This window comes from Tenrec ecaudatus, chromosome 1 (genome assembly GCF_050624435.1).
Source record: "Tenrec ecaudatus isolate mTenEca1 chromosome 1, mTenEca1.hap1, whole genome shotgun sequence".
Lineage (NCBI taxonomy): Eukaryota > Metazoa > Chordata > Mammalia > Afrosoricida > Tenrecidae > Tenrec > Tenrec ecaudatus.
The window spans coordinates 43,917,157-43,943,317 of NC_134530.1; the positions used below are offsets into that span (position 1 = coordinate 43,917,157).

At 49.8% G+C, this 26,161-nt stretch overlaps 1 protein-coding gene across 1 annotated transcript in view; it reads left to right on the forward strand.

The window, feature by feature from the left end:
- Nucleotides 1-2,236: 2,236 nt before the first annotated feature.
- CDA (cytidine deaminase) overlaps nucleotides 2,237-26,161 on the forward strand; it is a 32,334-nt gene continuing 8,409 nt past the window's right edge. The window contains exons 1-2 of the mRNA XM_075551547.1: nucleotides 2,237-2,707; nucleotides 23,261-23,372. Of these exons, the coding sequence (XP_075407662.1) occupies nucleotides 2,554-2,707; nucleotides 23,261-23,372 (266 nt within the window). The 5' untranslated portion in view covers nucleotides 2,237-2,553. The remainder of the gene's footprint in view (nucleotides 2,708-23,260; nucleotides 23,373-26,161) is intronic.

Below are 26,161 nucleotides of genomic sequence, written 5' to 3' on the forward strand. Positions count from 1 at the left end.
TTCTCTTCCAGAGCCGTGGGAGGGTTCGAGCCACCATCGTTTGGGTTTGCAGTGCATCACCAGGCAATTGAACAGACCATTGCTGGGGTCAAGCGCACCTTAGTCTTCAAAGCAACGGCCTTGTTTTCCAGTCCTCAGGGAGTCCTGGTGGTCTAGTCATTATACCTGCATGGTCGACAGTTCGAAACCACCAGCCGCTCCTCAGGAGACAGACCAGGCTTTCTACTCCCGTAAACAGTTACAGTCTCAACATTGACTTGATGGCAGTGAGCTTCCACACTGTGCACAGCAGATTTGCCTCATGCGATGCCTTTTGATCTCCACTGCAAGGCGGCGGCATCTGCACGGCTCAGGCTGTTCATGAGCCTTCCTCCCGTGGTGATGAGGATGACATGAGATCATTCGAAGAGTGCACTTGGCATGTGTCTGGTGCAGAGAAAGTGCAGATAAATGGTAGCAGACATTAACAGGAGTACCGGTTTACTAACTGAGTTCAGGGCACCTGACCTCTAACGAGAGCCCAGGTGGGACTTCTCAAAAGCGGAAAGTCGGGAAGGGGTCAGGAGAGTAAGAGGCTTGACAACCACCACTCAAAATACTCGCCTTCAGTATTACCCATTGTCCCGGCCAATTAGCTCTTTTATGTAAAAACAGGTTTCAAAATGCTGTGAATACATCATCTATGAGCTTAGCTTGAAACAAGTCTCCGAGCCCTCCCCCATTTCCCTCCAAGCCACCACCTAAGCCCGCTATAAAGTACATTCAAGCCACTACTGCCTCCCAAGCTCCATCGAGCTGGGTTTATAAGGACACTGTCCCATCTAGGACCACCTGTAGGGAAAAGGCTTTCTCCCTGTGACTACGCTGGACTCCCAAAGCTTTCTCATCAATACCCATGAGGAGGGGACTCCCAGCAGCCCAGGATTTCCTTTGCTTTCTTTTCCAGCATCTTGGGGGAGGGTCTTTGGGCTGCCTGGGCCTGTGAAGGGGGAAGACACAGAGGAGCACGCTGCTGCTCTCTCCGCTAGCCCTGGCCTAGCAGCCCAGCCCTGCCCAGAGGCCAAAGGTGTAGACCGGAGAGGAAGGTGCAGCAGAGGACTTGGGCACTTGGTGCCCGCAGGCAGGAGGTCTGTGAGGGATGGTTGGTGTGTCCGTGGATCGGTTCTGACGCATACTGACCTTATATGACAGAGTAGAATGGTCTTATCTTTTTTCCTGCGGAGGAACAAATAGACTCAAACCCTGTGCCCCATCTTTGGAGGAATGAAACGGGTTGAGGATCGAAAGGGTGCAATGCAAGCTGTCCCTCACTGGGACAGCTCAGGGGGACTTGCCTCTGTGACCAACCACCTTCTGCCCTCGGCCTGCCTCTCACTCCCTAATCTGCCATGTACACAGGGGTTGCAACACTGGGCTTACACCACCGCCAGAATTATTGCAAGATTTCCAAGTCTCTGACAACACCTGTCCATCTTGCCTGATACACTTTCTTAAAATCTATTGCCCCTGCCCACTCTAAGTCCCATCAGAAGCAGAAGGCACCGGTGCTCCTGCCTACTAGAGGACTTGTCTCTGCATAGGTACCTGCCCATCCTCATGGATCTTGGCCAAACTACTTCATGACAACACCCGCAGCCGGATGAAGCCACAAAGGACATGCACCCATGTTGTGAGGTCACCGCACTCCCCGTACAGACATGGCTCGATTCTGGAAAGCAGATACTGTTAGACAACCCATTTTATAGATGAGGTGATTGAGGATCCGAGAAATAAGGGGGACGTGTCCTGATCATAGCGTTAATATACAGCAGAACTGCGACTCAACCGGGGTCCTGCAGACCCCAAAGCTCCCGCTCCTGTAATGGCCCAGGAGCTAGACCTGGCATTAGAGGGGGAAACTGTGGGCTTCAGTGGCCGAGTGACCTGCCCAAAGCTGCCCATCTGGAAAGCCTTAGAGTCAGGCTGCAAACACTTGGGTGAGCCACCAACCACCCCCAACTCATTTCAGCAGCGACAAAAAAGAGGTGGCAGCCCAAGTAGATGCATTCCAAGATTGTCTTCAGTCGAGAACCATTGGAACACCAAGCAGTAGGGGAAGGAGTTAGAAGAACTAATCTTACTGCCGGGCTTCCTGCCTGGTGACTCAGAACACCAGGGTCATTGCCCCAGACCTTCAGTCACTCCCCCAACTCCAAGACTACCCACTGGCATACTCACCTTCTTCCCCAAAGTGGTCTGTGTTCACAGCCGCCTTCCCCACCCCTTCCAGCTGGCCCAGGCCCGCAGCCACTCACCCACCAGTGTGTCCGCAGTTAGGGTGGTCCCAGAGCCTGGGGCTGCCACACAGGCACACCCTTCCCCTGGGACACCGCCCACCCTCTGGCGCTCTCCAATCCCTGACCCGGCCAGAAGGCCACACACCTGAGTCCCTCGCAGACCTCGCCGCAGGGGACACACCTCCGGGGAGGAGCTGCGGTCGCTCGCAAACCCGACCGGCAGCCGGAGTTTCCGCTCCACTCCCCGACCACGAGACAAGACCGAGAGCGCACGGACATGGCCCAGGAGCCACCCTTCCGCGCCCTGGCGCCCGAGCACGTCCAGCGGCTGCTGCGCTCCTGCCTCGAGGCCAAGAAGTCTGCCTACTGTCCCTACAGCCGCTTCCCCGTGGGCGCCGCCCTCCTCACCGGGGACGGCAGGATCTTCTCCGGTAAGGGCGGGCGCCCCGGCCCCCTCTCCCCGGCCGCCCCAGAAGGGTCAGGGGAGGACAGACCGGGCGCAGACTCCAGGCACCTCCCAGACAGCCTCGCTCTAGCTGGGCGGGCTGCAGCTCCGGCAGCCCCTGCCCAGCGCCCTACCAGGGTGGGGGTGGGGTGGCGGTGGGGGTTAAGGGCGTTGACCCACGGACAGGCACCTCTGACTGAAGCAGCAGGAAGGAAAGGTTGAAGGGGAGGCAGGACGGGACAAGCGCAAGAGCATCCCTATCCTGAGCTGGGAGGGAAAGGGTTAATTCTTTCAGAGTCTCTGGTGTGTCCGGCTCCATAGACGCTGCCCTCAAGTCAGTGAGTTCTTACCTCCGGGTTTACCCATTTTTAGATGAAGAAACTGAGGCTCAAGAGGTGGTGTGACAGGCCAGAGCTGGGGTCTCCAAAGCCCTGCGCCTTACTATGCTGGGGGAATCCAAGGGGGTGTGAGTCCTTAACGGGGCTTAATCCTCTCTAAGTTTCTGTTCCCTGGTTGCTTCTCAGCTGGGTTTGGAGGAGGGAGAAAATCAAGCAACTGAGTCAGTACTGGCTCCTAGTGACCCTGTCCCACAGGGTAAAACAGCCCCTGTGCGTTTCCTAGACTGTGGCTCTGGACAGGGGCGGAAAGGCCATTGTTTCTCCGTGGGAGCAGCGGTGGCTTCCAGTGGCTGACCTTTTAGTTAGCTTGTCACCACTATGGCACCAGGGCTTGGTCACTGGTGGAAAAGCTCACTTGTAAAGCCATAAAAAAACAAAAACACAACATGGTTTTGCTAAGTTGGAGGCGCAGTGGTAATACATTGGGTTCCCATAGGCAAGGTCAGCGGTTCCCACGGAGAAACATTGTGCTTTCTACCCCACCCCCACCCCTGGGCACAGACATCCACTCGATGGCAGTGAGTTTTAGAGTAGGGGCCCCTTCACCCCTGCGAGGGGAGAGAGTGAGGCGAAGATGGCAAGGGAGTCTCCAGGCAGTTCTGAACTCCTCTCTCCCACGGCTGATTGTCGGTTTACAAGCTTTGGGGAATCATGATCACAGGATTGGTTTCCATCACACCTGTGGAAGTGAAACACTGAAATTTAATCTCTTCCCCAGCTCTGGGCCATCTCTCCATTCATGGGCATATGGCCTTGGGCGCCTGGGCAGAGTGGAGCCCTAAGATCTGGCCCCCCACTTAGTCATCCACTGCTTAGCCTGCTTGGTTTTGGCTCCAGGCCACTCCAGCGAGGGCTTTTCTCCCCTCAGCAGCAACATGTAATTCCCCGCATTCCTTCCAGCCACCTCAGGCAGTAATAATCCTAGTAAGCATCTAAATCTTTACTTACTCTGCCCCTTCCTTCTTTCAAAGTCTCTAAGCCTCACTAGGAGGAGAGGTCACACTGACATTTAGGCCTGGCCTGATGGCCCCCAAGAGTACGGTCTTGGGCTGGGTTCTCTAACTAGGCCAAACAAGGAGATCATGGACACAAGGATGTTTCAAAGAGTTCACGGACAAACGAACAAGGTCATGGACAGATGCGAAATTTTTCCACATATTTTTTGAAGGTCCTTTGTACTTAGATGAAGGCCAGGCACCCAAGGAAACGCCCCTGACATCAGAGTGGAACTTGAGGGACACCCTCTTGTACGGCTGTCACGCAGGATGCAACTCTAATGCTGCCCCTGTCATAGAGGTTAGGGTTCACTGCACATAAAATGGAGGAACTTACATCAGTCAGAACCACACAACGCTTGGGATCACGGCCTAGCCAAGTTGGGGTCCAACCTTAACCATCACCATAAGCAGCGCTGCAGCTACTGCAACACAACCCCACAGCGACAGGGCCTTGAACATGAGCACAACCAATGATCCTTTCAAACATCCCCACTGCCCACCCGATGGCGCCCAGAGAAGGGCCCTGTGCGTGTCTCCAGGTCCCAGGCTCACCTCGTGGCCTTGACCCTTTTCATTTACATATCTTCCTCCCCAACCAGCCCTGGGGTTCCAGAGAGCAAAGACTGCATCTTGGATCTTTGTACATCTGACCTTCTCCTGCAACGACGGAGCAGCTGGCTGGCTCCGAGGAGCATGGCCAGTTGCCACGGAGTTCCTTCTGATTCACAGTGGCCCCGTGTGTGGCAGAGCAGAAGGGAGCTCCACTGGGTTTTTCGTGGCTTGTTTTTCTGAAGTAGAGCACAAGGCCTTTCTTTCGGGGACTTCAGGGGAGCTGGCACTGCCAACCTTTTGGTTAACAAGCAAGCACATTAACCACCTGCCCCACCCTGGCACTCCTTGGCACAGCGTAGGCGCTCAGTCATTGTTGACTGGTCGAGTTGGGCCTTGAAGAGTGAGCAGCCCCTTCGGAGAGGCAGAGGAGGAGGACCACCAGTTGGGACCCAGCAGGTTGAGGGCAGCATCTCCTGCCCTGGGGAGTCGGCGGGCTGCCTCCCAGGCTTGTTTCAGGCAGGCAGCCGGTTTCATTGCCCTTCCAAAGTCACGCGGCTGCCTGCTAGAATGCTCTGGGCTGTTGTTTCAAGTCCCCGAGAGAGATGACCAATCTCCACTGCTGGGCAAGCCCTGTAGAGTGTGAATTCCTGTGGGTGAGGGCCAGGTCTGGCCATCCTCACATTGATTCATTTGCTCCCCAAATATTGGCTCAGCAGCTATGGGCCCAGCCGTGGGCCAGGTGCTGGGGAAGCACAGTGAACACACAAACACAGGGCCCTGGAGTGATCCCGTTTGCTCTTGGCTACTAGAGTAAAGTTGGTGGTTCAGACCCACCCATGAATGCCACAGAAGACAAGACCTGGCCGTCCGTTTCAGAACACAATGGGGCACTTCTGCTCCCCAACCCACCAAGTGTCTGAGAGTCAGAACTGGCTTGATGGCAGATTTTCTGCCCCCATGGAGGTCTCCTCATCTAGCTCAGCTCCAGGAGGGAGCTCCAGCCGAGACTTGTGGCATAAGCGAGTGAGGGTGGTCGGGAGGAGGAGCTGCTGGAATGGCAGGAAGGATTGAACTTGAATGGGGGGAGGGAAGGGGAAGCTTCAGGGAGCTACAAGAGGACAAGTGAAGTCTCTGGAGCTAAGAGGGTCCTGGGTTTGAGTCCAGGTGCTGCTCGTTCCCAGCAGTATGCCTAAGGGAGACCTTTCTCCCTCCTGAGTCTCAGCGTACACATTTGGAAGCCAGGGATCGGAATGCCCGCTTCTCAGATAGCTGGAATAGGGCTGGCACCCCGGCTAGACTCTCGGCTGGGGGTGACAGTCAGGGTCCCTCTGATTGACAGGCCGAATAAAGAGGAAGGAAATATCTCAGAGCTGTTCTGTCTGGGACAACTAGACAGGAGCTGAGAACGCTAATTAGAATAGAGGGAAGGGAAGGGGTGAGTCATCCATTGTCCTAAGATTCCCAACCACAGTAGGCCAAGGGGATAAAGAGACCCTGATTGAGGTGTGGAGCTGAAGGCAGGGCTGTTGGTTGCTGGGCACAGGATGGATAGTTTTGTAACCACAGTGGCATCAACAGCTACAATGGACTGAGCTCACAAAGCACATCCCCCTGAAGCTCTTTGTACAACCTCACAGGAGCTATGGGTAAGTCAGAGGTCTTTCCACTGTGACAGAAACCAACCAGAAGGTGGAAAGAGTAGGTTTTGGCTCAGGAACAGCTAGATCCAAGTACCCCAATATCACCCAGCCCTCGCTTGCATTTTTGGTATCTGGGAACACAGGCAGGCAGCCTCCAGTCAGGGCTCCAGTTCATAACTAGAGCCTCAAAGCCAGAGAGGAAAGAACTCTTACCCACCAAGTCTGGAAGGAAAAGTTCAAGGGAAGAACTCTGATTGGTCCATCTGCACTCACATGCCCGCCCCTGAGCCCATCACTGAGGTCATGATGGACTAGAATGACTGGGCCAGCTGGTTCACTTGTCCCTCCTGCATGGGGAGTGAGTGATCAGTTTGTAGGAGCTGAGAGAGGGGTTGCCAAGCAGGTCCGTGGACCAAGAGCCGATGCAGCTACATTTTATAAGTGAGGTGGCCGAGGCTCAGCTTTATCTGATAGCAAGTGCCAGGCTCTCTCTGTTTCTGGACGGACGTATGGAAGTGGGGAAAGGAGAATTGTGCGAAGAAGCAGAGGAGGACAGTTGGAGAGCCCTTAGCAGAGCCCTTCGATCTCCTCCTTGGGATGGGGTGTGTGCAGAGGGAGGCAAGATGGCTCTGGGAGAGCAGAGGCCCTCGAGCAGCCAGAGAGCTGGGAGCATCATGGGTTGACTTGGGGACAACTAGAGGCAGGAGGAGGCCCTGGGTGAAGCAATCAGTTGGCTGAGCAAAAGGTTGGTGAGTCAAACTCATCCAGAGGCGCTCAACATAAAAGCCTGGTGATCTAATTCTGAAAAATTACCTGCTAAAAACCCGTGGAGGGCAGTTCTACCCGCCACATATGGGGTCGCTCTGGGTAGCAACTGACTCGATAGCAACTGATTTGCCTGATGTTTTCTAAGGAGGCAGACATGGGGAGTTGATAGTGGGGCAGGGCAGCCTGTTTGTTCAGTTTTGTTTTTTCAGCTAGATCTAGTGGCATATGTTTACAGATCCTCCATCTTCATCCTTCAGTCACATTCAGAAGAGTTGTGCACTTACCACCCACCACCATCAATGTGAGAACATTCTTCCCATCCTCCTTTCTGTGAGCTCCCCATCCGTCTGCTCCGGCCTGAGACACAAAAGAGCAGCCCCTTCAGAATGTCCACCCTCAAGAGACAGCTGTCGGCTTTGAAAACAAATCTGACTGCCAACCATAGCCACTACCTCCTAGTCCTAATTTCCCTCAATTCCCCTCCCACTGCTGACACACCCAGTGGCTGACTGGGACCTGCCACCCAGTGACTACCAGTGGGGAGAAGAGCAGGGAGGGGGAAGGAGGGGCGGGGGACAGAAAGACAGCAAGAAGAGTTGAGATGCAACAGAAAGAAAATTGGGAAAGGGAAGAAAACTGGCATGGGAAATGGACTCCACCTAGGACCTCATCCACTGGGCTGCTCCGGGTGTTTTTTGTTTTGTTTTTAATAATGTTATTAGGGGTACATACAACTCTTATCACAATCCACACATACATCAATTGTGTAAAGAACATTTGTACATTCATTGCCCTCATTATTCTCAAAACATTTGCTCTCCATGTATGCCCCTGGCATCTGCTCCTCATTTTCCCCGTCCCTCCTTGCTCTCCCTTCCCTCTTGAACCCTTGATAATTTATAAATTATTATTTTGTCATATCTTACACTGTGCGACATCTCCCTCCACCCACTTTTCTGTTGTCCATCCCCCAGGGAGGAGGTTATTTGTAGATCCTTGTAATCGGTTCCCCCTTTCCAAACCACCTTCCCTCCACCCTCCAGGTATCACCACTGGTCCTGAAGGATCATCTGTCCTGGATTCCCTGTGTTTCCTATCTGTACCAGTGTACATCCCCTGGTTTAGCCAAATTTTAAAGGTAGAATTGGAATCATGACAGAGTGGGGGAGGAAACATTAAAGAACTAGAGAGAAGTTATATGTTTCATCATTGCTACACTGCACGCTGACTGGCTTGTCTCCTCCCTGTGACCCTTCTGTAGGAGGATGTCCAGTTGCCTACAGATGGGCTTTGGGTCTCTACCCCACACTCCCCCTCATTCACAATGATATGATTTTTTGTTCTGATGATGCCTGATACCTGATCCCTTCGACACCTCATGATCACACAGGCTGGATTGCTTCTTCCATGTGGGCTTTGTTGCTTCTGAACCAGATGGCTGTTTGTTTACCTTCAAGCCTTTAGGCCCACAGACGCTATATCTTTTGATAGCTGGGCACCATCAGCTTTCTTCACTGTATTTGCTTATACACCAGCTTTCTCTTTAGCAATGGTGTCGGAAAGATGAGCATCATGGAATGCCAGCTTAATAGAACAAAGTATTCTTGCATTGAGGGAGTACTTGAGTGGAGGCTCAATGTCCATGTGCTGCCTTAATACTAAACCTATACATATATGCACACAGATCTATTTCCATTGTGATGATGTGTTTGGAAGGCCGGTTGGGAGAGAGTTGGAGAACATGAGGGACCGCCCCAACCTGAGGTGCTCCACCAGGTGACGCTACCTTTGCATGGGGCCAGAACCGGGCAAGGTCGCCCCAGCTCCCTGAGAGGTCTTGGGAACCTAACCAAACACTAGGCTTCTTGGTTACAGCTGTTGCCCCCTCCCTGCAGGTGCCACCCAAAGGAAGGGAGAGGCTCCCTTCTTCAGCTCAGGACCTGGGAACATGATCACCCTTCCCCTTCCCTCTTCTCCCTGCTGGCCTTCCGCGCACCCTGTGCTTGCTCCATCTGTCACTTGTGGGGGAAAACCACGTGACTGGGTCAGCTGTGATGAATTCTGAGACCCAAAACAAACAAACCCAAACACCCTGCCATCGAATCCATGCCAACTCATAGTCACCCTACCGGACAGGGTAGAAGCTGCCTCTGTGAGTTTCCAAGACTGGCACTCTTTGGGAGTAGAAATCCCTGTCTTAGTCCCACTGAGGAGAACAAACCACATAAAAACAGACACCGATGTCCGGTTGAATCGCTGAACCTAGCGCCCCTTGGCATTACCCATCTTCCCCTCCACAGGTGCCTCCCCTCCAGATTCCTTCCCTGATCTCTCTTGTGGGGATTTTCCTTCGGTGACCAGTCCCCCCTCTTTGGGATCTTATCACCATCTGTTGATCTGGTTCCAGCGTCCAGCCCCCACCCCACAGCACGTCCAGGCTGCGTCAAAGCAGGCTCTTTCACTGAACTCTCCGTCGTCCCTGTCCACCTACCCCAGCCCAGCCCACTCCCACTCCAATGTGTATCCAAAGGTGGTCTCTCGTTACAAGAGGGAGCTTTACTAAAACCCCTTCCCTCTGTCGTTGAGCGAGAATAGACTTTCACCCATGAAACTGTGCATTTGCAAGGAGGCGGGAAGCAGGAGCCAGAGAGTGGAGTATTTCCTCTGCTTGGACACAACATTTCTCTAGTTTCTCCCTACCCCTTCCCCCACCCTCCAAACAATACTCCACTCTCCTCCAGTGGACTCCAACTCATAAGCAAACTTTGTTGTTCTTAGGTGCCCTTGAAGCAGTACAACAGACTGAATCCCACCCCGCCTGGCCCTGTGCCGTCCTCACAGTGGTTAAGCCTGAGCCCATTGTCAGTCCATCTTGTCCAGGGCCGCCTTCTTTTTCCCTGCCCCTCTACTTTACCAAGCATGATGTCCTTTTTGGCTTTTAAGAAATGTTCTGCCTGTACTTCTTCCTAGACAGATGTGTTTGTTCTTTTCACAGTTGGTGATACTTCCAATAGTCTTCGCCAACACCGTAATTCAAATTTATTGATTCTTCTTCTGTTTTCCTTATTCAGGATCCATCTTTCACATGTGTGTGAGGTGATTGAAAATACCATTGACAAAATAATAATTTATGAATTATGAAGGTTTCATGAGGGAGAAGGGGAGGGAGGGAGGGGAAAACATGAGGAGCTGATACCAAGGGCTCAAGTAGAAGGCAAATGTTTCAAGAATGATGATGGCAACAAATGTACACATGTTCTTGACACAATGGATGCATGTATGGATTGTGATAAGAGTTGTACGAGCCCCCAATAAAATGATTTTTTAAAAAGAAGAAGAAGAAAGAAAGAAAATGCCATGGCTTGGGTCAGGCATACCTTAGTCCTCAAGTGAAACAGGTCTTGTGCAGCAGATTTATCCATTGCAATTCATCTTGTGACTTTTTGACGGCTCTTCTTCCATGAGCATTGATTGGGTATCCAAGCGAGACAAAATCCCTGACACCTTCAATCTAACCCATTGGTCCAGTTGTGACGATTTTAGTATTCTTTACACTGAGTTGTAATTTATATCGAAGGTCGCCATCCTTGATCTTCATCAGCCAGTGGCCAAGTCCTCCTCACTTTCAGCAAGAAAGGGTGTGTGATCTGCATATCACTGGTTGTTAATAAGCCTTCCTCTGATCCTAATAATGTATTCTTCTACTTGAATCCAGCTTCTCTGATGATTTGCTCAGTGTACAGATTAAGTATAGTGAGCAGATGCACACCTTTCCTGATTTTAACCCATGCAGTGTTCCCGGGTTCTGTTTGCGCAACTGCCTCTTGAAATACAGGTTCCACATGAGCCCAGTGAAGTGTTCTGGAAATGCTATTCTATTCTTAAAGCTATCCATAGTTTATCATGGTCCACGCAGTCAAATGCTTTCACTTAGGGCAATAAAATACAAGTAAATCTTTCCGGTATTCTTTGCTCTCAGCTAAGAACCGTCTAACTTCAGCAATGCTATCCCTTGTTCCAAGTAAAGTTTCTGAATCTTCTGAGACCTAACCCTCTGACAGCTCCCTGACATGTTCTCCTACAACCGTTGTTGAATGATCTTCAACGAAAATTTACTCGCACGTGAGATCAATGATTTGAGCTATCTGTTGGGTCACCTTTGTTGGGGATGGGTACAAGTACAGATCTTTTCAGTTAGTTGACCAGGTACCTGTCTTCCAAATGACTTGGCATCGATAAATGAGTGCTTCCAGGGCCTTATCAGCTTGTTGAGACATTTCTGTTGATATAACAACCCTATAGAGCAAAATAGAACAACCCCCGGTGGCAGTGCTTCTGTGCTGCGATTATGTTGGTATTGGAGGTGGTGTAGGAATTGTTCACCTTTTTTTTATTGGGGGCTCTTGCAGCTCTTATAACAATCCATACATCAAGTGTATAGAGCACATTTGTACATATGTTGCCATCATCATTTCCAAAACATTTTCTTTCTACTTGAGCCCTTAGTATCAGCTCCTCATTTTACCCCTCCCTCCCTGATCCTCCCACCCTCGTGAACCCCTGATAATTTATAAATTATTTTTATTTTCATATTTTATACTGTCCGCTGTCTCCCTTCACCCACATCGCTGCTGTTCGCCCTCCTGGGGGAGGGGGATGTTGTACGTCGATCATTGTGACTGGTTTCCCCTTTTTCCCTCCTCTACCCCACCTTCCCCCTACCCTCATGGTATCACTACTCTTGTTATTATTGGTCCTGAGGGGTTTCTCTATCCTGGATTCTGTGTGTCAAGAGTTCTCTGTATCAGTGTACATGCTCTGGTCTAGCCAGATGTAAGGTAAAACTGGGGTCATGATGGGGGGGGCCAGGGTGGTAGGAAACACTAATGAACTAGAAGACTGTTGTGTGTTTCATTAATGCTATACTGCACCCTGGCTGGTTCGGCCCTTCCTGTGACCTTCTATGAGGGGATGTCCAATTTTCTACAGATGGGCTTTGGGTCTCCATTCTGACCCCCCTCATTTACATCGAAATAGTGTGTTTTGGTTTTTCTGATGCCTGATACCTGATCCCATCGAAACCTCATGATCACACAGGTTGGTGTGCTTCTTTCACGTGGGCTTTGTTGCTTCCCTGCTAGATGGCCACTTGTTTAACTTCAGACCTTTAAGACCCCAGACACTATATCTTCTAACAGCCAGCCACCATCAGCTTTCCTAACCTCATTTTGTCTTCAGCAATCATGTTAGGAAGGTGAGCATCACAGAATGCCAGGTTATTAGAACAAAGTGTGCTTGCATTGAGGGAGGACTTGAGTAGAGTACTCAAGTACCCAATGTCTGTCTGCTACCTTAATACTTAACCTATAACTATATGTACATAGACCTATATCCCTTTCGCTGTATATTAATATATTTACATATGTGCATGCCTATGTTTATACCTTTACAAATACCTTTTTTTTGCCTCCTAGTTCCTTCCTCTATTTCTTTTTACTTTCCTCCTATCCCACTATCATTTTCAACCTTCATTCGGCTCTCAGTAATTGCAGGAATGTCTTCCTTGAAGCTTGGTGGGTCAGGATGCTATTCTCTCTCTCTCTCTCTCTCTCTCTCTCTCTCTCTTTTTCTCTCTCCCTCCCTCTCTCCCTCCCTCCCTCCCTCCCTCTTAGTTTGCACCCATGTGGGGAATTGTTAATCTTGATTAAAGTAACTCAATAAATTGTTTAAAGGTTTTAAAAAACACACAATTTCCTCTGTGGGCTTTCAAGCTGTAAACATTTTTAACAGTTTTATGGACCTATAACTCATATAGCATACATTTAAATTGTTTGATCATATGAAAGAGTGGTGTAATCATTGCCACAATCCACTTTACAACCCTTCTTCTGCCTTGGACTCACTGTTGACAACTGTCCATTTATTACCAATTCCCCTTGTCATGTCCCCCAACCAACCCCCTCACGGTCATCGAATCCATACTGGCTCACAGTGACCCCATGGGTTTCCCAGCCTGTCACTGCTTATGTGAATAGAAAGCCCAGTCTTTCTCCCACAGAACTGCTGGTGTTTTCAAACTGCTGACCATGCGTTTTGCAGCCTGACACATAACCACTACACCACCAGGGTTCCTTTGTCCCTAGGAGCCTACTAATCCAGTTAGTGTCTCTTTGGATTTCCCTATCCTTGATTTAAAACATACAAAATAAAAATCATAAAAACAATCCAACAGAAGTAACGATGCCCACATGGAAGAAGCACACCAGCCTGTGTGGTCACGAGGTGTCGACAGGATCAGGTATCAGGCATCAGAAGACTGCAAACAATCATACCAATATGAATGAGTGGGGTCAGAGTGGAGATACAAAGCCCATCTGTAGACAATTGGACATCCCCTCACAGAAGGGTCACAAGGAAGGGACAAGTCGGTCAGAGTGCAGTATAGCACCAATGAAACACACATTCTCCTAGTTCTTTAATGCTTCCTGCCCCCCCCCCCATTATCCTGACCCCAGTTCTACCTTACAAACCCGACTAGTCTGGAGCATATTAATTATACAGATAAGACCTCTTGACACCCAGAATCCAGGACAGATAAACCCCCGAGGGAAAAGGGGGAGAAAGGGGAATCAATATATAACACTACCACCACGCCGGAGGACAAACAACAGAAACATGGGTGGAGGGAGAGAGCAGTCAGTGAAAGACATGAAAAAAATAATAATTTATAAATTATTAAGGTTCTATGAGGTAGGGAGGGCTGAGAGAGAGAGGAAACTGAGTTAATACCAATGGCTCAAGAAAATGTTTTGAAAATGATGATGGAAATACATGTACAAATGTGCTTGCCACATGGATGGATGTATGGATTGTGATAAGAGCTGTAAGAGCCCCCAGTAACATGATCAAAACGAAAACCAACAACAGTGACAGATTAGAACAGAGAAAAGCCACAATTGAAAAGAAAGCAGACTATTAAAAACTGGAACAATTAAATGTTGGATTGTCAAGGTATCACATTTATCCTCATTCCTACTGGAGCAATCCACCTACAAGGTACTCTGGTCACAAAGCCATTCCCGTACCTGATCCATAGTTGCAGAAGACTCACCAGAGACTAATCCACATGCGGACCCTGCAAATGGATGTGGGGGTTCTACTGACATCCATAACCTTTCTGCAAAGCCAGGTGTTTAGAATTTAAGCTCCCTCCTCCTGACTCGGATTTTGTTATTTGCAATCCTTGGATCACATAGGCTGCTGTGATTCTTCCCTGTGTACTTGTAGATGGCTGCTAGTTTTAAGATAAACCTTGAAAACTCCAGGCACTATGCTCTTTGATAGCCTGGCACCATTTGCTTTCTTCACCATGCTTTGCAATTGCACCCATATCTTCAAGGCCATGTCATAAGAACTAGTTGTGCATACCTCCCGATCCATTCATACATCTATGGTTTATGCATGTCCCTGGTCCACTCTAGAGATGTCATTATTATTTTACTGGGACTATCAATCATCACCATGGGGGTATATGGTAATTCTATAGCTAGTATCATTAATTTAGCCAATGGAATAGAATTTAAAACACTGTTGAGAAAAGGACAGTTTTTAGACCAAAATACCTGGATTGTTGATAGGTACAAATTAGCTATTTTGGTGACTAGACACTATTTACACAAAAAAAGGTTAGTGTTGGAAATGGGGCAAAACTTTCAATAATGCTTATTCACAAATATATATAACTGCCGGATGCACTGAAACAAGCCTTCAGAAAGCAACGAGAGTATGAAAACAGCCGATGTCTGCTCGTCGTGAGTTGCCCCTAAAGTTCTGGACGTAACCCTGTGACTTCTCATGCTTAGCCTTGGGATGGTCATTGTCTGCTTCTTCTCACACTAGGGCATTTCAGCCTCAAGAGAGGCTGTCAATCCTTTGTCTCTCTCGAAATACAGAATTTTATCTAGAAACTCTTTAAAGTAGGAAAAAACTGGTCAAGAAAATGGATTCCCAATAAACTGGAATTTTAGGGCAATAAAAGTGTACAAGGCCACGAAAGAAATGGCACCACTGAAGTCTGAACAATGGATATTTACTTGTATTCTTTCTCTTTCTTTCTTTCTTTCTTTCTTTCTTTCTTTCTTTCTTTCTTTCTTTCTTTCTTTCTTTCTTTCTTTCTTTCTTTCTTTCTTTCTTTCTCTTGCCGGCACTGTTAAACACGAGACCTGTGTTTTTTCCTCTGAATTCCACACAGAGCATACACTACACATCATATCCTAAAATAACTGCTTCCTGTGCACGTTACAGGACAAGCTACCACCAGAAATGAGTCAACACAAATACATCAAGGGCTGAGCAATCCCAGTAGTGGTGACATACATCTTTGCAGAATTCTGCTACACGCATGAAGGGGGCCAGAGCAGGCCGTGGTTTAGAACGATTGAGGGAGTTAAGGAATGAAATGGTTTAACTATTAAAGACAATGAACATTTCGTAACATGCTAACAAATTATATCTCCAAAGAGATTAGTGCACTGTATTCCATCCCAGTGGAGCGCTGTGGACAGTGGGTACCGAGAACACCCAAGCCTGGCGAGGGAGCACGGGCGTGTGGGCCCTCCCGGGTCACTCCCTTGGCCAGAGGTCCCAGCGAAGCTCGCAACCGCGTCGCCTGCCTGCTGGACTCTCTAAGCGGACAACTTGAAGGCACCAGCAAAGAGGAGTCCCCTGTGGGCCAGGGGGGAGCGGAGCAGAAACACGGGTTAAATGTCAACTTAAAAGACAGCAAAATGGGACCCAGCTCCCACCCGAATCCCGCAGAGGCGGGCCAGCCCCCAAAAGTAGTTTGTTGGGTAGGACAACTAGACACACTAGAAATGCTCGTGGAAAATCGAGTGTGTCAACTCCAGTGCCTCAGGGCTGCGGCACACCTTGCTTCATCCGGGTACAAGTGTCTCTGGATTTTTGTGTTTCGCGGGGATGATCTGGCTGGTGACCTTCATCGGCTTTCTCAACTCAAGTTATCCCGTCAGAGGCTAGGCCTCCAAGCATCAGCAGCCCTGCAAGGTCGCTCAAGAGCACATTCCAAACACGGGAGCCAAGTCTGGCCAGGCCTTCCCACCCAGTGTCAAAACACACAGACCCTCCGGGCATGTCGCACTCCGTATTTTGAAAGATGGAAGCATAATTTACATACTCTGAAGGCATTATTTATTTACTAAACGTTCTCTACCAAGATTTCACATTAGCTTAAAATTCAGTTCAGCCTGTATATTTCTCCACTGACACTGTCCCCGGCAAGCACACAGCGATCCTCCTGGTCAGCCTCTTTGCTGTCTGGCGGCCCCCTGGGTGGTAATACTGCTGTACGACAAGATAGGAAGCTCCTAACTCACAGCTCTGGGAAAAGGAGCTAGACTCCTGCCGAGTGCACTTTAAGAAGGGGTACTTTTTGCTTATGAAAAGAAACAAGTGAGTCCTCTCAGAATCATAAAAGGGAGTATTTTACAGTGAAGCACATGATATGAAGTGAAGAATTCAGACGGTGCTCTGCTGATTCAGGCTGTTTATACTCTTCTTGCTCCACGGCTTAATCAGAGCCGGAGCAAAGGGCCACCGCTGTTTCCTGACCTGATCTGGCGGCTACAACTCTGCCATCTTAGTGTGCATCCAAACACTTCTGGAACCACTGAACACATTCAAAATTGTCCTGAAACCTCCCCTTAACTACTTTGCCCACGGGAATGATTCTGTCAACACCCATCCTGCTTGTAGAATGTTGAAGCTATGAATGCATTCGTGTGCGAGCTTAGCTTGGAATGTCACTCACTTTCTTCCAAGTAATGGAGCCAGGGGACAGCGTGTCCTTGAACTGGAAAGAAGTTGTCCCGAGCACAACTGTTCGATCTTTGTCAGATTCAACTGCAGGGACTCATTGATCCCAGCCAGTATGTCAGGACAACGCAGGCTATCGATGATGACTGACGTCGAGTATACATCCCTACCATCTTCTGGATCTCTGACCAGAGACCTCTGCCGATGCCCAGGGGCTCCCATGCCACCAAGGGGGTGCAGAGGCCATACATCTTGATGGGAGCAGAACACATCATTGTTTTCCCAAGGAGCATCTGGGGGGCTCAAACTGCTGACCTTGTATTTAGAACCCAATGTTCAACTCACAGCACTCTGGCCACCCCACCCTTACCCTACCCCCACTCCACTCCACCCAAAAAACTCCCTCCATAGGCCAGAGTAGAACTGCCTCATAGGGCTTCTGAGACAGCTCTTTACCAGAGCAGACAGCAGCATCGTTCTCCTAAGAGCAACGGGTGGGTTCGAACTACCGTCCTTGTGGTTAGCCATTGAACCCACAGCACCGCGAGGGCCCTTTTGTCTCTAGCCCAGTAGTTCTCAAATGGGGGCCCCCTGACCCACAGCATCAGCATCTGCTGGGAACTTGATAGAAATGCCAATTCTTGGTCTTCAACCTCCATAATCAGAAATCCCAGGGGTGTGCATGGGCATCTGCTTTAGAAGCCTTCCAGAAGATTCTGATGCCCACTTGCTCAAGTGTGAGAAGACCTGCTCAGATCTTAGGCTCTCTCAGAAGAGTGGTGGGTACAGTGCTGTGGGCATTATCCTTGAACTCTGCATGCTCTCTCCTCTGAGTGACTGCCACACTCTCCTCTTTGTGAACTGTCCTTGCTGATGCCTTGGTGGAAAGGGGCCTGGTGGTGCCATGGGTAAAGCATTGGGCTGATAATGTAAGGTGAGCGGTTCAAACCCAGCAGCCGCTCTACAGGAGAAAGATGAGGCTGTGTACTCCCGTAAAGAGGAGTTGTTGGTGTTAGATACCATTAAGTTGGTTCTAACTCACCGCAACTCGATGTTCAAGACTTAACTACTGCTTAGTCCTGGACCATCCTCACAATCTGTTCTACGTTTGAGCCATGACTGCGGCTGTGGCGTCCCTCTCTCTCACTCAACGTCTTCCTCTTTTCTCCCGCCTCGAGTTTACCAAGCTTGATGTCCTTCTTCAGAGACCGATCTCTCCTGACAACAGGTCCAAAGAATGTGAGTCACAGGCTCACCATCCTCAAAAGGATCGCCCTGGCTGTGCTCCTTTCCAGAGAGATGTTTGTCTTCCTGGCAACCCACGGTACAGCTTGTGGTTGTTGAGAATATACACCGCAAAGCACACGTCTATTTCTACAGGTTCGATTCCGTGACATTGATTACATTCTTCAAGCCCGGCCACTAAGCTCATCTATCTTCCCCGCGTTCTTCTTCCATCATTAGCATAAGCCCACTGCCTCCCTTATTGTTTCTCCAATCTTTTGAATTGGTGTTATCAACTCTCTTATGCAAGTATAGTTTTTTTTCCAAAGATCATAGCACATACGGCAGACATTCTTTCTTAACTAAGCCAACCTATTGTTTGGCTTTAAAGACTTCATGGGGATATTTTTTATTCTAAGATTTAAGACTTAAAGATTATCTCCAGACAGTACTGTCAGGGGTTTATCCAGTCTCTGTGACTCCAGAGCGTCTGAATTCCATGAGAATGTGAAATTCCCCCCAATTTTGATCAGGAGTCTTCCAAGCATCTTCAATAAAAAATGCCCAGTGGTAGCACGCTGCCATCAGTTCTCCTGGCCCGGTTACAAAGGAGGGTTGTGATGGAGGTGGTTTTTGATAGGGTACTCAGCAAAGGCTTCTCTGAGGAGGTGACATTTAGCAGAGACCTGAGTAAAGTCAGGAGCCCTGGTGCCATAGTGGTTACACTTTGAGCTGTATCCACACGGTCGGCTGTTCAAAACCGCCATCTGATCTGAGGGAGAGACGTAGGGAGTCTGAGGGAGAGACAGGGGCTTCTACTCCCATAAATAGTCAGTCTTAGGATCTCACAGGGCAGCTCTCCTCTGACCGATAGGGTCACAGTGAGTCTGCATTGACTCCACGGCCGTGACTTTTGTTTTGTTTTCCTTGAGTATAGTGAGCCAGGTGCGTATCAGAAAATCACATGGCTCGCTGTGCTAGGAATGACACAATCAAGGGTGATGGTGCGGCATTCATCGTCAAAAGGGTGTTTCAAGATCTATTTTGAAGTACAGTGCTGACGGTGATAGGATAATATCAATCCACCTTCAAGGAAATCCAATCAATACAGGTTATTATTCAAATATAGGTACCAGTCGCCAATGCTAGCGATGAGAAACTGAAGAATTTTACCACAGTCTTCAGTTTGACATTGATTAAACATGTAACCGAAATGCATTGAAAAGTATTGGCTACTGAAATGCAAAAGTTGGAAAGAGGTGGGAATAATAGCCGGAAAATATGGCCTGCCCAATCACTTTTTATCCTAATTGGCTTCCATGCTTGGCCCCGCCTGCTGCAGCATTTTTACCAGGTGGCCACCCTGGGGACGTAGTGGATTGCGCTAACTCCAAGAGCAACAGTTCAAACCCCCCAGCCGCTCCTCAGGAGAAACAGGAGGCTTTCCATTCCCAGCAAGACTGACAGCCTCCGAACCCCACAGGGGACGTTCTACTCAGCCCTCGGGTCCCTGTGAGTCGGCATGGACTCGATGGCAGTGAGAGGGCCCCCAAGGCCCCAAACCCCAGGCTGCAGAAGATGACTTCCTGCCGCAGGCCAGCTGCAGCAAGGTCCGGGGTCCCGCAAGGTGGGTCACGGTGTCAGCGAGTGGGAGACAGAAACCACACGACTCAAAGGTTGCGGGTGACTGTTCCAATTTTATTCATGCAAAGCTTCAACTTATATATTCTTTTTCTTGGCTTAAAGCTTATGGCCTGAGGTCATACATTAGGAAATTCTCAGGCCACAAGACCATGACAAGTTACATAAATTACATCATGATTTTTGGTTAAAAATTAATACCTCTTGAAACTAAAACTGTCTCAACCACAAGGGTGATAAACCTTCTAACAATAACTGAACACACTTTATCCAACTAGGGCGCATTGTTCTAACTATGAAATCAATGCATTTCATTATCCATCACAAAAATTACTGAGAAGGCTTTGGCTGTTCTTTCTGTTCCTTCTTGGGCTGTTCCTCTAGGGTTTTCATTTATTGTTTTTTTCTTTTCCACTAAATCCCCAAAAATTAAACTCCCAGAAGTCTTTCTGTACCAAGGTATGAGTTGCCTCGCAATAGGTAGCTTTGTGTCAGTGGACTTCAAACACCACGGGGGCCCTCCTCTTGCTAACCATTCCTTAAAACATAAACTACTAAAAGGAACTTGTACACCTTCTTTGTTAACTATTCTTATGCCATTTTCATTATAAGCCCCTGTATAAGGTAAATCATTATAACCCCTGTATAAGGTCAGGAACTCTATTTCTCTTTGGGTTATTTCCTGGAGGGGGGGGGTGCCATATTCTGCCCCCTATGCAGTAACCAATATAAGGAAAGGGAAAAACTGTTGGAAGAGGATGATAAACTTTTTTAGGATCTCACACAAAAGCTTCCAACAAGCCTCTGAGATTTCCGTGGGTTTCAGTTGCAATAGCTCAGCCAGCTCAAGATCTAACATAAATTCCTTAAGGGGGGTTTCTGGCTTCCAGTTTCTAGTTTTATTACACAATAACTTTGCACGCAGTCAGGACATGGATCTTTCAAAGCCATAGGAAGGGGAGTAACCTCAACTTTTGGGGAATATTCCTCAGTTGACATCAGTTGTTTCCTAAAAGGGGAAGTGATCAAATGATCAGGAAGCAGAGAGCAGCTACAATTATCAACAATGACATCAGGCCAATAATTCCAAAGAGTTCACGGAAGAGACCTTCCTTGGTGGAGCCTTCTTTGAATGTGGAAGTGGTCTCGGCAGCTTCCTGAGTTAGGTCTCTGCCACAGGGCTGCTCCCCGTGCCGGCCGGGGGCAGCTGGTTGTTACCGTGCATCCCGCGTCCGTCAGCTCTCTCTCCCCTCGTATGGGAGAGAACAAAACGCGGCCCAGCCGGCGCCATCAGCACGGCCATCGGATTGTTTGCACTGTTGGTGTGTTTGAGTAACTTCTAAGCCAGGAGGCTCAGCTTTTAGCGGGCCATCAGTGTTCTGTTGGCTCCATGGGATGTTCTTGGCCGGTTTTGAGAGGTAGGTCATTAGGCATTTCTTCCTAGCCTGCCTTCGCCCAGAAGCTCCGCTGAAACCCCCCTACCAATGCGTGGCCCTGCTGATATCTGAAAGGCTACTGGCTTAGCTTCCGGCATCATGGCACCGGGCACGCCACCGCAGTGCCATCAACTGACAACGGGTAGTGCGAGAAATACGGACGTTCGTTAAGTGCATGGCCAGCTTTCCAGGTCATCAGCCGTGGGTCACCCGCTCCCCGTCCTGCAGTGTCTGTGTTTTCTCCTGCTCCCACACGGCTACAAGATTGTACAGTTTGTTTTGCTAAGTCTGCGTCTAACTTTAGTATCAGTTTTTCGGTTTGTTACCAGCTAAGCTGCTTTACCAAAAAGATGGCCCCGATAGAGTGCATTTTTGTTTTTCTCTCACATAACAACTCAGAGTAGGCAGTTGGTCCAGAGCAGTGGTTCTCAACCGGTGGGTCGCGACCCCTTTGGGGGTCAAACGACCCTTTCACAGGGGTCGCCTAAGACCATCAGAAAACACATATTTCCCATGGTCTTAGGAACTGAGACACTGCTCCTCTGCCTGTCTCCAGACGGGTCTGCCCACAGGCAGATCCGCCCACACACAAGTACCCGGTGTGAAGACTGTTACCCATGCTACACCACGCTTCAAGACAAAATTTCATTTATCTGTCAATTCAATATAAATGTTTCACAATCTAGAATGGCATATTGTTTTTGTGATTCATCACTCTGCTCTAATGATATTCAATTTGTAACAATGAAAAGACATCCTGCAGATCAGATATTTACATGACGATTCATAACAGTAGCAAAATGACAGTGGTGAAGTAGCAATGAACATAATTGTGTGGTTGGGGATCACCACACCATGAGGAACTGGATTAAAGGGTCGTGACATTCGGAAGGTTGAGAACCACTGGTCCAGAGCAAGCAGGCAGCTCTGGTCCACAAGTAGATCAAGATCCCAAGTGCCATCTCCACATCGATAACCCAAAGTCACGTGGCCCAAGCTGGTTCAGTCCACCACCTCCACCTCTTAGTCTGAGGAGAAGAAAAAGGAAAGAAGAAAATAACATTGTCCTTACAGATATGTGTGTGTGTGTGTGTGTGTGTGTGTGTGTATGATCTAGATGTCTCCCTCACTTTGGATCACATCCAATGGGCCAAAGCTTAGTCACGTGGTTACATCACGCTGCAAGGGAGTCTGGGAAATATCGTCTCACACTGAGTGGTCATGTGACCGACTGTATTGGAATGGAGGCCACTTGTATTACTTCCAGGAAAAAAGGGGAAAATGAATGCAGGGGCAGAGGGACAATGCATCTCTCTGCTTCAGGCAAAACCCACACCATCTGCCATATTCTGCTGGTCAGAGAGTCCAGCTCCTATGGACATTTGTCAGGGCCTTACCTTCCAGAAAATTCGGTCAATCTGGCTATGCCAATGTTCCACCGGCCAGGAGCACCCCCTCCCACTGTCCCCCGTAAGCATCTCGGGGAGGGCACCCTCCTGAGGAGTGCGTGCCACCCAAGGGGAGTCAGACTGCCTGGAGATCTGCATGATCACAAGTTCCTGTTACAAAGCCTGGGCTTGTTCTTATTTGTTTGCTGGCATACTGGTCTGAGCCGTCTGTTTGGTAACACAACTTCCACAGAACCCTGGATATACCCTGACAGCTGGTAACCAACACGTCTTTTCTCAGGCCTAGTCTTTGGATCAGAATGCCTCTGTTTCTGCCATCTTGGCCTGGGGCTCTGTTCTCCTCCAGCCTCAGCATCTGTTGCTTGTGGCCTCTGCTAGGGCGGTTCCTCTTCCCCGTGAGGTTGACTCTGCTGCCCCTGTGCTTCAAGGGGAGTCATGAGCGTAGAAGATTCCTGGGAATGACCTTGCTCAATTGGGCCAGAGCATCTACCGGTGCCTCTGGTCTAATGGCCATCGCTTTCTCTCCACCTTGGTCAGAGCAACAGTGCCCTCTCCACCCTGGAATGGGCAAGCCTTTCACTGAACACAGGCAGCGGGACCTGGGTCCCCTGGGCTTACCACTGAACTCTCCTCTCTTCTCAGGGTGCAATGTCGAAAATGCTTGCTACCCACTGGGCATCTGTGCTGAACGGACTGCCATCCAGAAGGCCATCTCCGAAGGGTACAAGGACTTCAAGGCAATCGCTATTGCTAGGTGAGTGGGAACGCTGGGGGCAGTGAGGTTCGTTCCTCTGGTCAGCAAACACGCTCCTCGCGCCCGCCATCCATCCATCCATCCATCCATCCATGCATCTAGCAGAGGCTGCGTGCCAGGCACTGTGTAGGACCCCGGGCCTAGTGCTCAGGATAAGGAAGTAAATGAAAAATGGACTCTGTCCTTGGTGAGCCTACACAGCCAGGCCAAAGTGTTGTTGTTGTTGTTGGCCATCACGTCCATCCTGACTCCTCGCCGCCCCGCCAGGCAGAGCAGACCGCCCCAGAGAGTTTCCCAGGTTGCCATTTTGACAAAAGCTAACTGCCACTCACACTGCTTTCTCCCAGAGCAGGGGAGGGGTTTGAACCACAGGCCTTTAGGTTAGCAGCCAAATATGTAGCCCACTGCGCCACTGGGCTCCTCGATGCAAGGGCAGGTGTGTTTGTCTACTAACAAAGCACAAGAGCATGACAAACTCCCCCAACATCAAGCAGCACAGACACCTGAAGCCAGGGGGAGCCACAGTAGACAGCCCCCTGCCACCACCCCCATTTACAGCCGCCTACACTGAGGTCCAGGATAGACTTCAGGATGGGTGAACCTTGACAACCTCATGCTGAGCTCGGGCAGTCAGTCACAAAAGGACAGATGCGTGATCTCTCCTGAGATGTCTCCAAGGCCAATGTACAGAGACCCAGGGATGTTCTTGGAGCCATGGACTAGGAAGTCGGTTACTGTTTATGATGATGGAAAAGTTGGCCGTGATTATGAGCAAGAATGACGCAACATGACGGAAAAATACTGAATCAATGAATGTTCTGTGATATGTGTGTGGGGTGTGTGTGTGTACACACATGCGTATTCAACAATTGGGACCCTTCCGGTGAAACCATTTGGAGACGGACATCAGTAACGGTGGAACAACACAAAGAGTGCCGTCGATGGCACTGAATCATACGTGTAGACATTGCTGAGCTGGGGAGCGTTTGACCGGAACAGCATAATTACATGAATAACCAGGAGTACAAGGAAGAAGTGTTCTAAAATGGACTGCGGTGATGGTTGATATGATATGTGGATGAAGTGCCAATAAAACGGTTGTAAATAAATAAATAAATAAATAAATAGGGCTAGTTTTATGAAGAGAAAGAAAGCAGACCCTTCACAAATAAGAGACCGAAGCCCAGAGAGGCTGGAGCACCTCCCAGGAGGGAGCACCTCCCAGGAGGGAGCGGTGGAGCCCGGACAAGAGACCGAGTCTCCGGAGTCCTGGACTCTTTCTGCTGTACCAGGCGGCGCCAGGAGGCAAAATGCTTTCCCAATGCGCCGCTGGCTTCTTCACGCACAGCTCTCACCAACGCCCGGGGTGCCAGGGCAGACAACCTAGGAGTTGGCAGGCAGGCCGGCACTGAGACTGGTCCAGTCCCAGCTCAGATTCCAGCCAAGGCACTGGCTGAACAAGAGCCCCAGTCAGCCCTCTTGATGCCCTGGGTGTCCCAGGCCCCGGGTGCCTGTTTCCCGGCAAAGGCAGAAGTTTGGATGCTCGTTGGCCCTGCACCAGGAGGCAGTAGCTTCAGGAGTCAAGCTGGAACACGGGCTCACGCTTCGGATTTGTTCTAGTGTGCCCTTTTGCACTTGTGGCAAGTGCAGGACACAAGAAACTGGCATGAGAAACGAGACTGCCCGGCTGGTCCACGTTGGTCCTGAGGGGCACCTGGCTGTCGGTCGGTCACGCGCCGGCGTGAATTCGTGCAGCATGGCAGGGACTCTCCAGGTGCAGAAAGGCAGGATGGTTCTACAGCAGGGGCGGCTGGGGCCGTGGACGGAGACAAGCCCACGGTGCTTTTATGAGATGCTAAGTTTGGCCTTGGCCTGACTCTGGCCCAGAGTGGTCCAGGCTACTGAAGGCTTGTTTCTAAGTGATGGAAACCTGCTGTCCACCTACAGGAAGGGCCCCAGTGTCTCCCGCCCACCCGAGGACCCAGGGCTGTGCTGGCTTCCCTCCGGCTTCGGGACCAGTGAATGCGGCCGAGCCGGGAACATTGTGTGCGACAGAGCTGGGAGCAGAATGTGAATTACACTAGATGTGAAAGGGAGGGAAATAAATCCTGCCAAACCGATCCAAGACAATCATGGTGTGCTGGGGAAACGAGGCCGAAGTCAACAGAAGGGCAATGCCGTGGCAGTCTGGCTCTGTTTGGAGTTTTCCAGATGAAAGACTTTTCCTCGTGGGCGTGATCTACTTCTCAAAACGGCTGGGTGTTACCAGGGATGATTGACGATGTCCTTACTGACCCCAAACGGGCTCATCTGCTCTCTACTCTGAGCATTCAGCCTCTACAGCATCCCCCCCAGGAGCCCTGGCCAGCACTCCCCTACCCCACCCCCGTCACGACTGCACTCTTGGATCCTTAGCTTGAGTGGATGAATTTAGAGCAGGCGTGGAAGACTCCAACCCCCTTGTTGGTGTGGAACAGGATGCCTAGGCCCACTCAGGGTTGCCCCTGAAGCCACAGGATCCAAGAGGGGATTAAGATCTCGCTAACAGAGAAACAGCCTTCACAGGAGTCCAGCCTTCCCTGAAGCCATCCAGGTCAATCCACAACCAGCCAAGTCCATTCTGTTTCTGGCCTGCGAAATCTGAACCGTAAATATCCTACAAGGGGCACAAGCCGGCGAAGGGCAGGGGATTCAGAGAAAGCGGGACGTGTGCGGGGAGGCTGTGAGGATCTCTCTGGGGGGCATTTTCTGTCCAGGCTCCTAAGATGGTTGAGGGATGGTTACAAGTC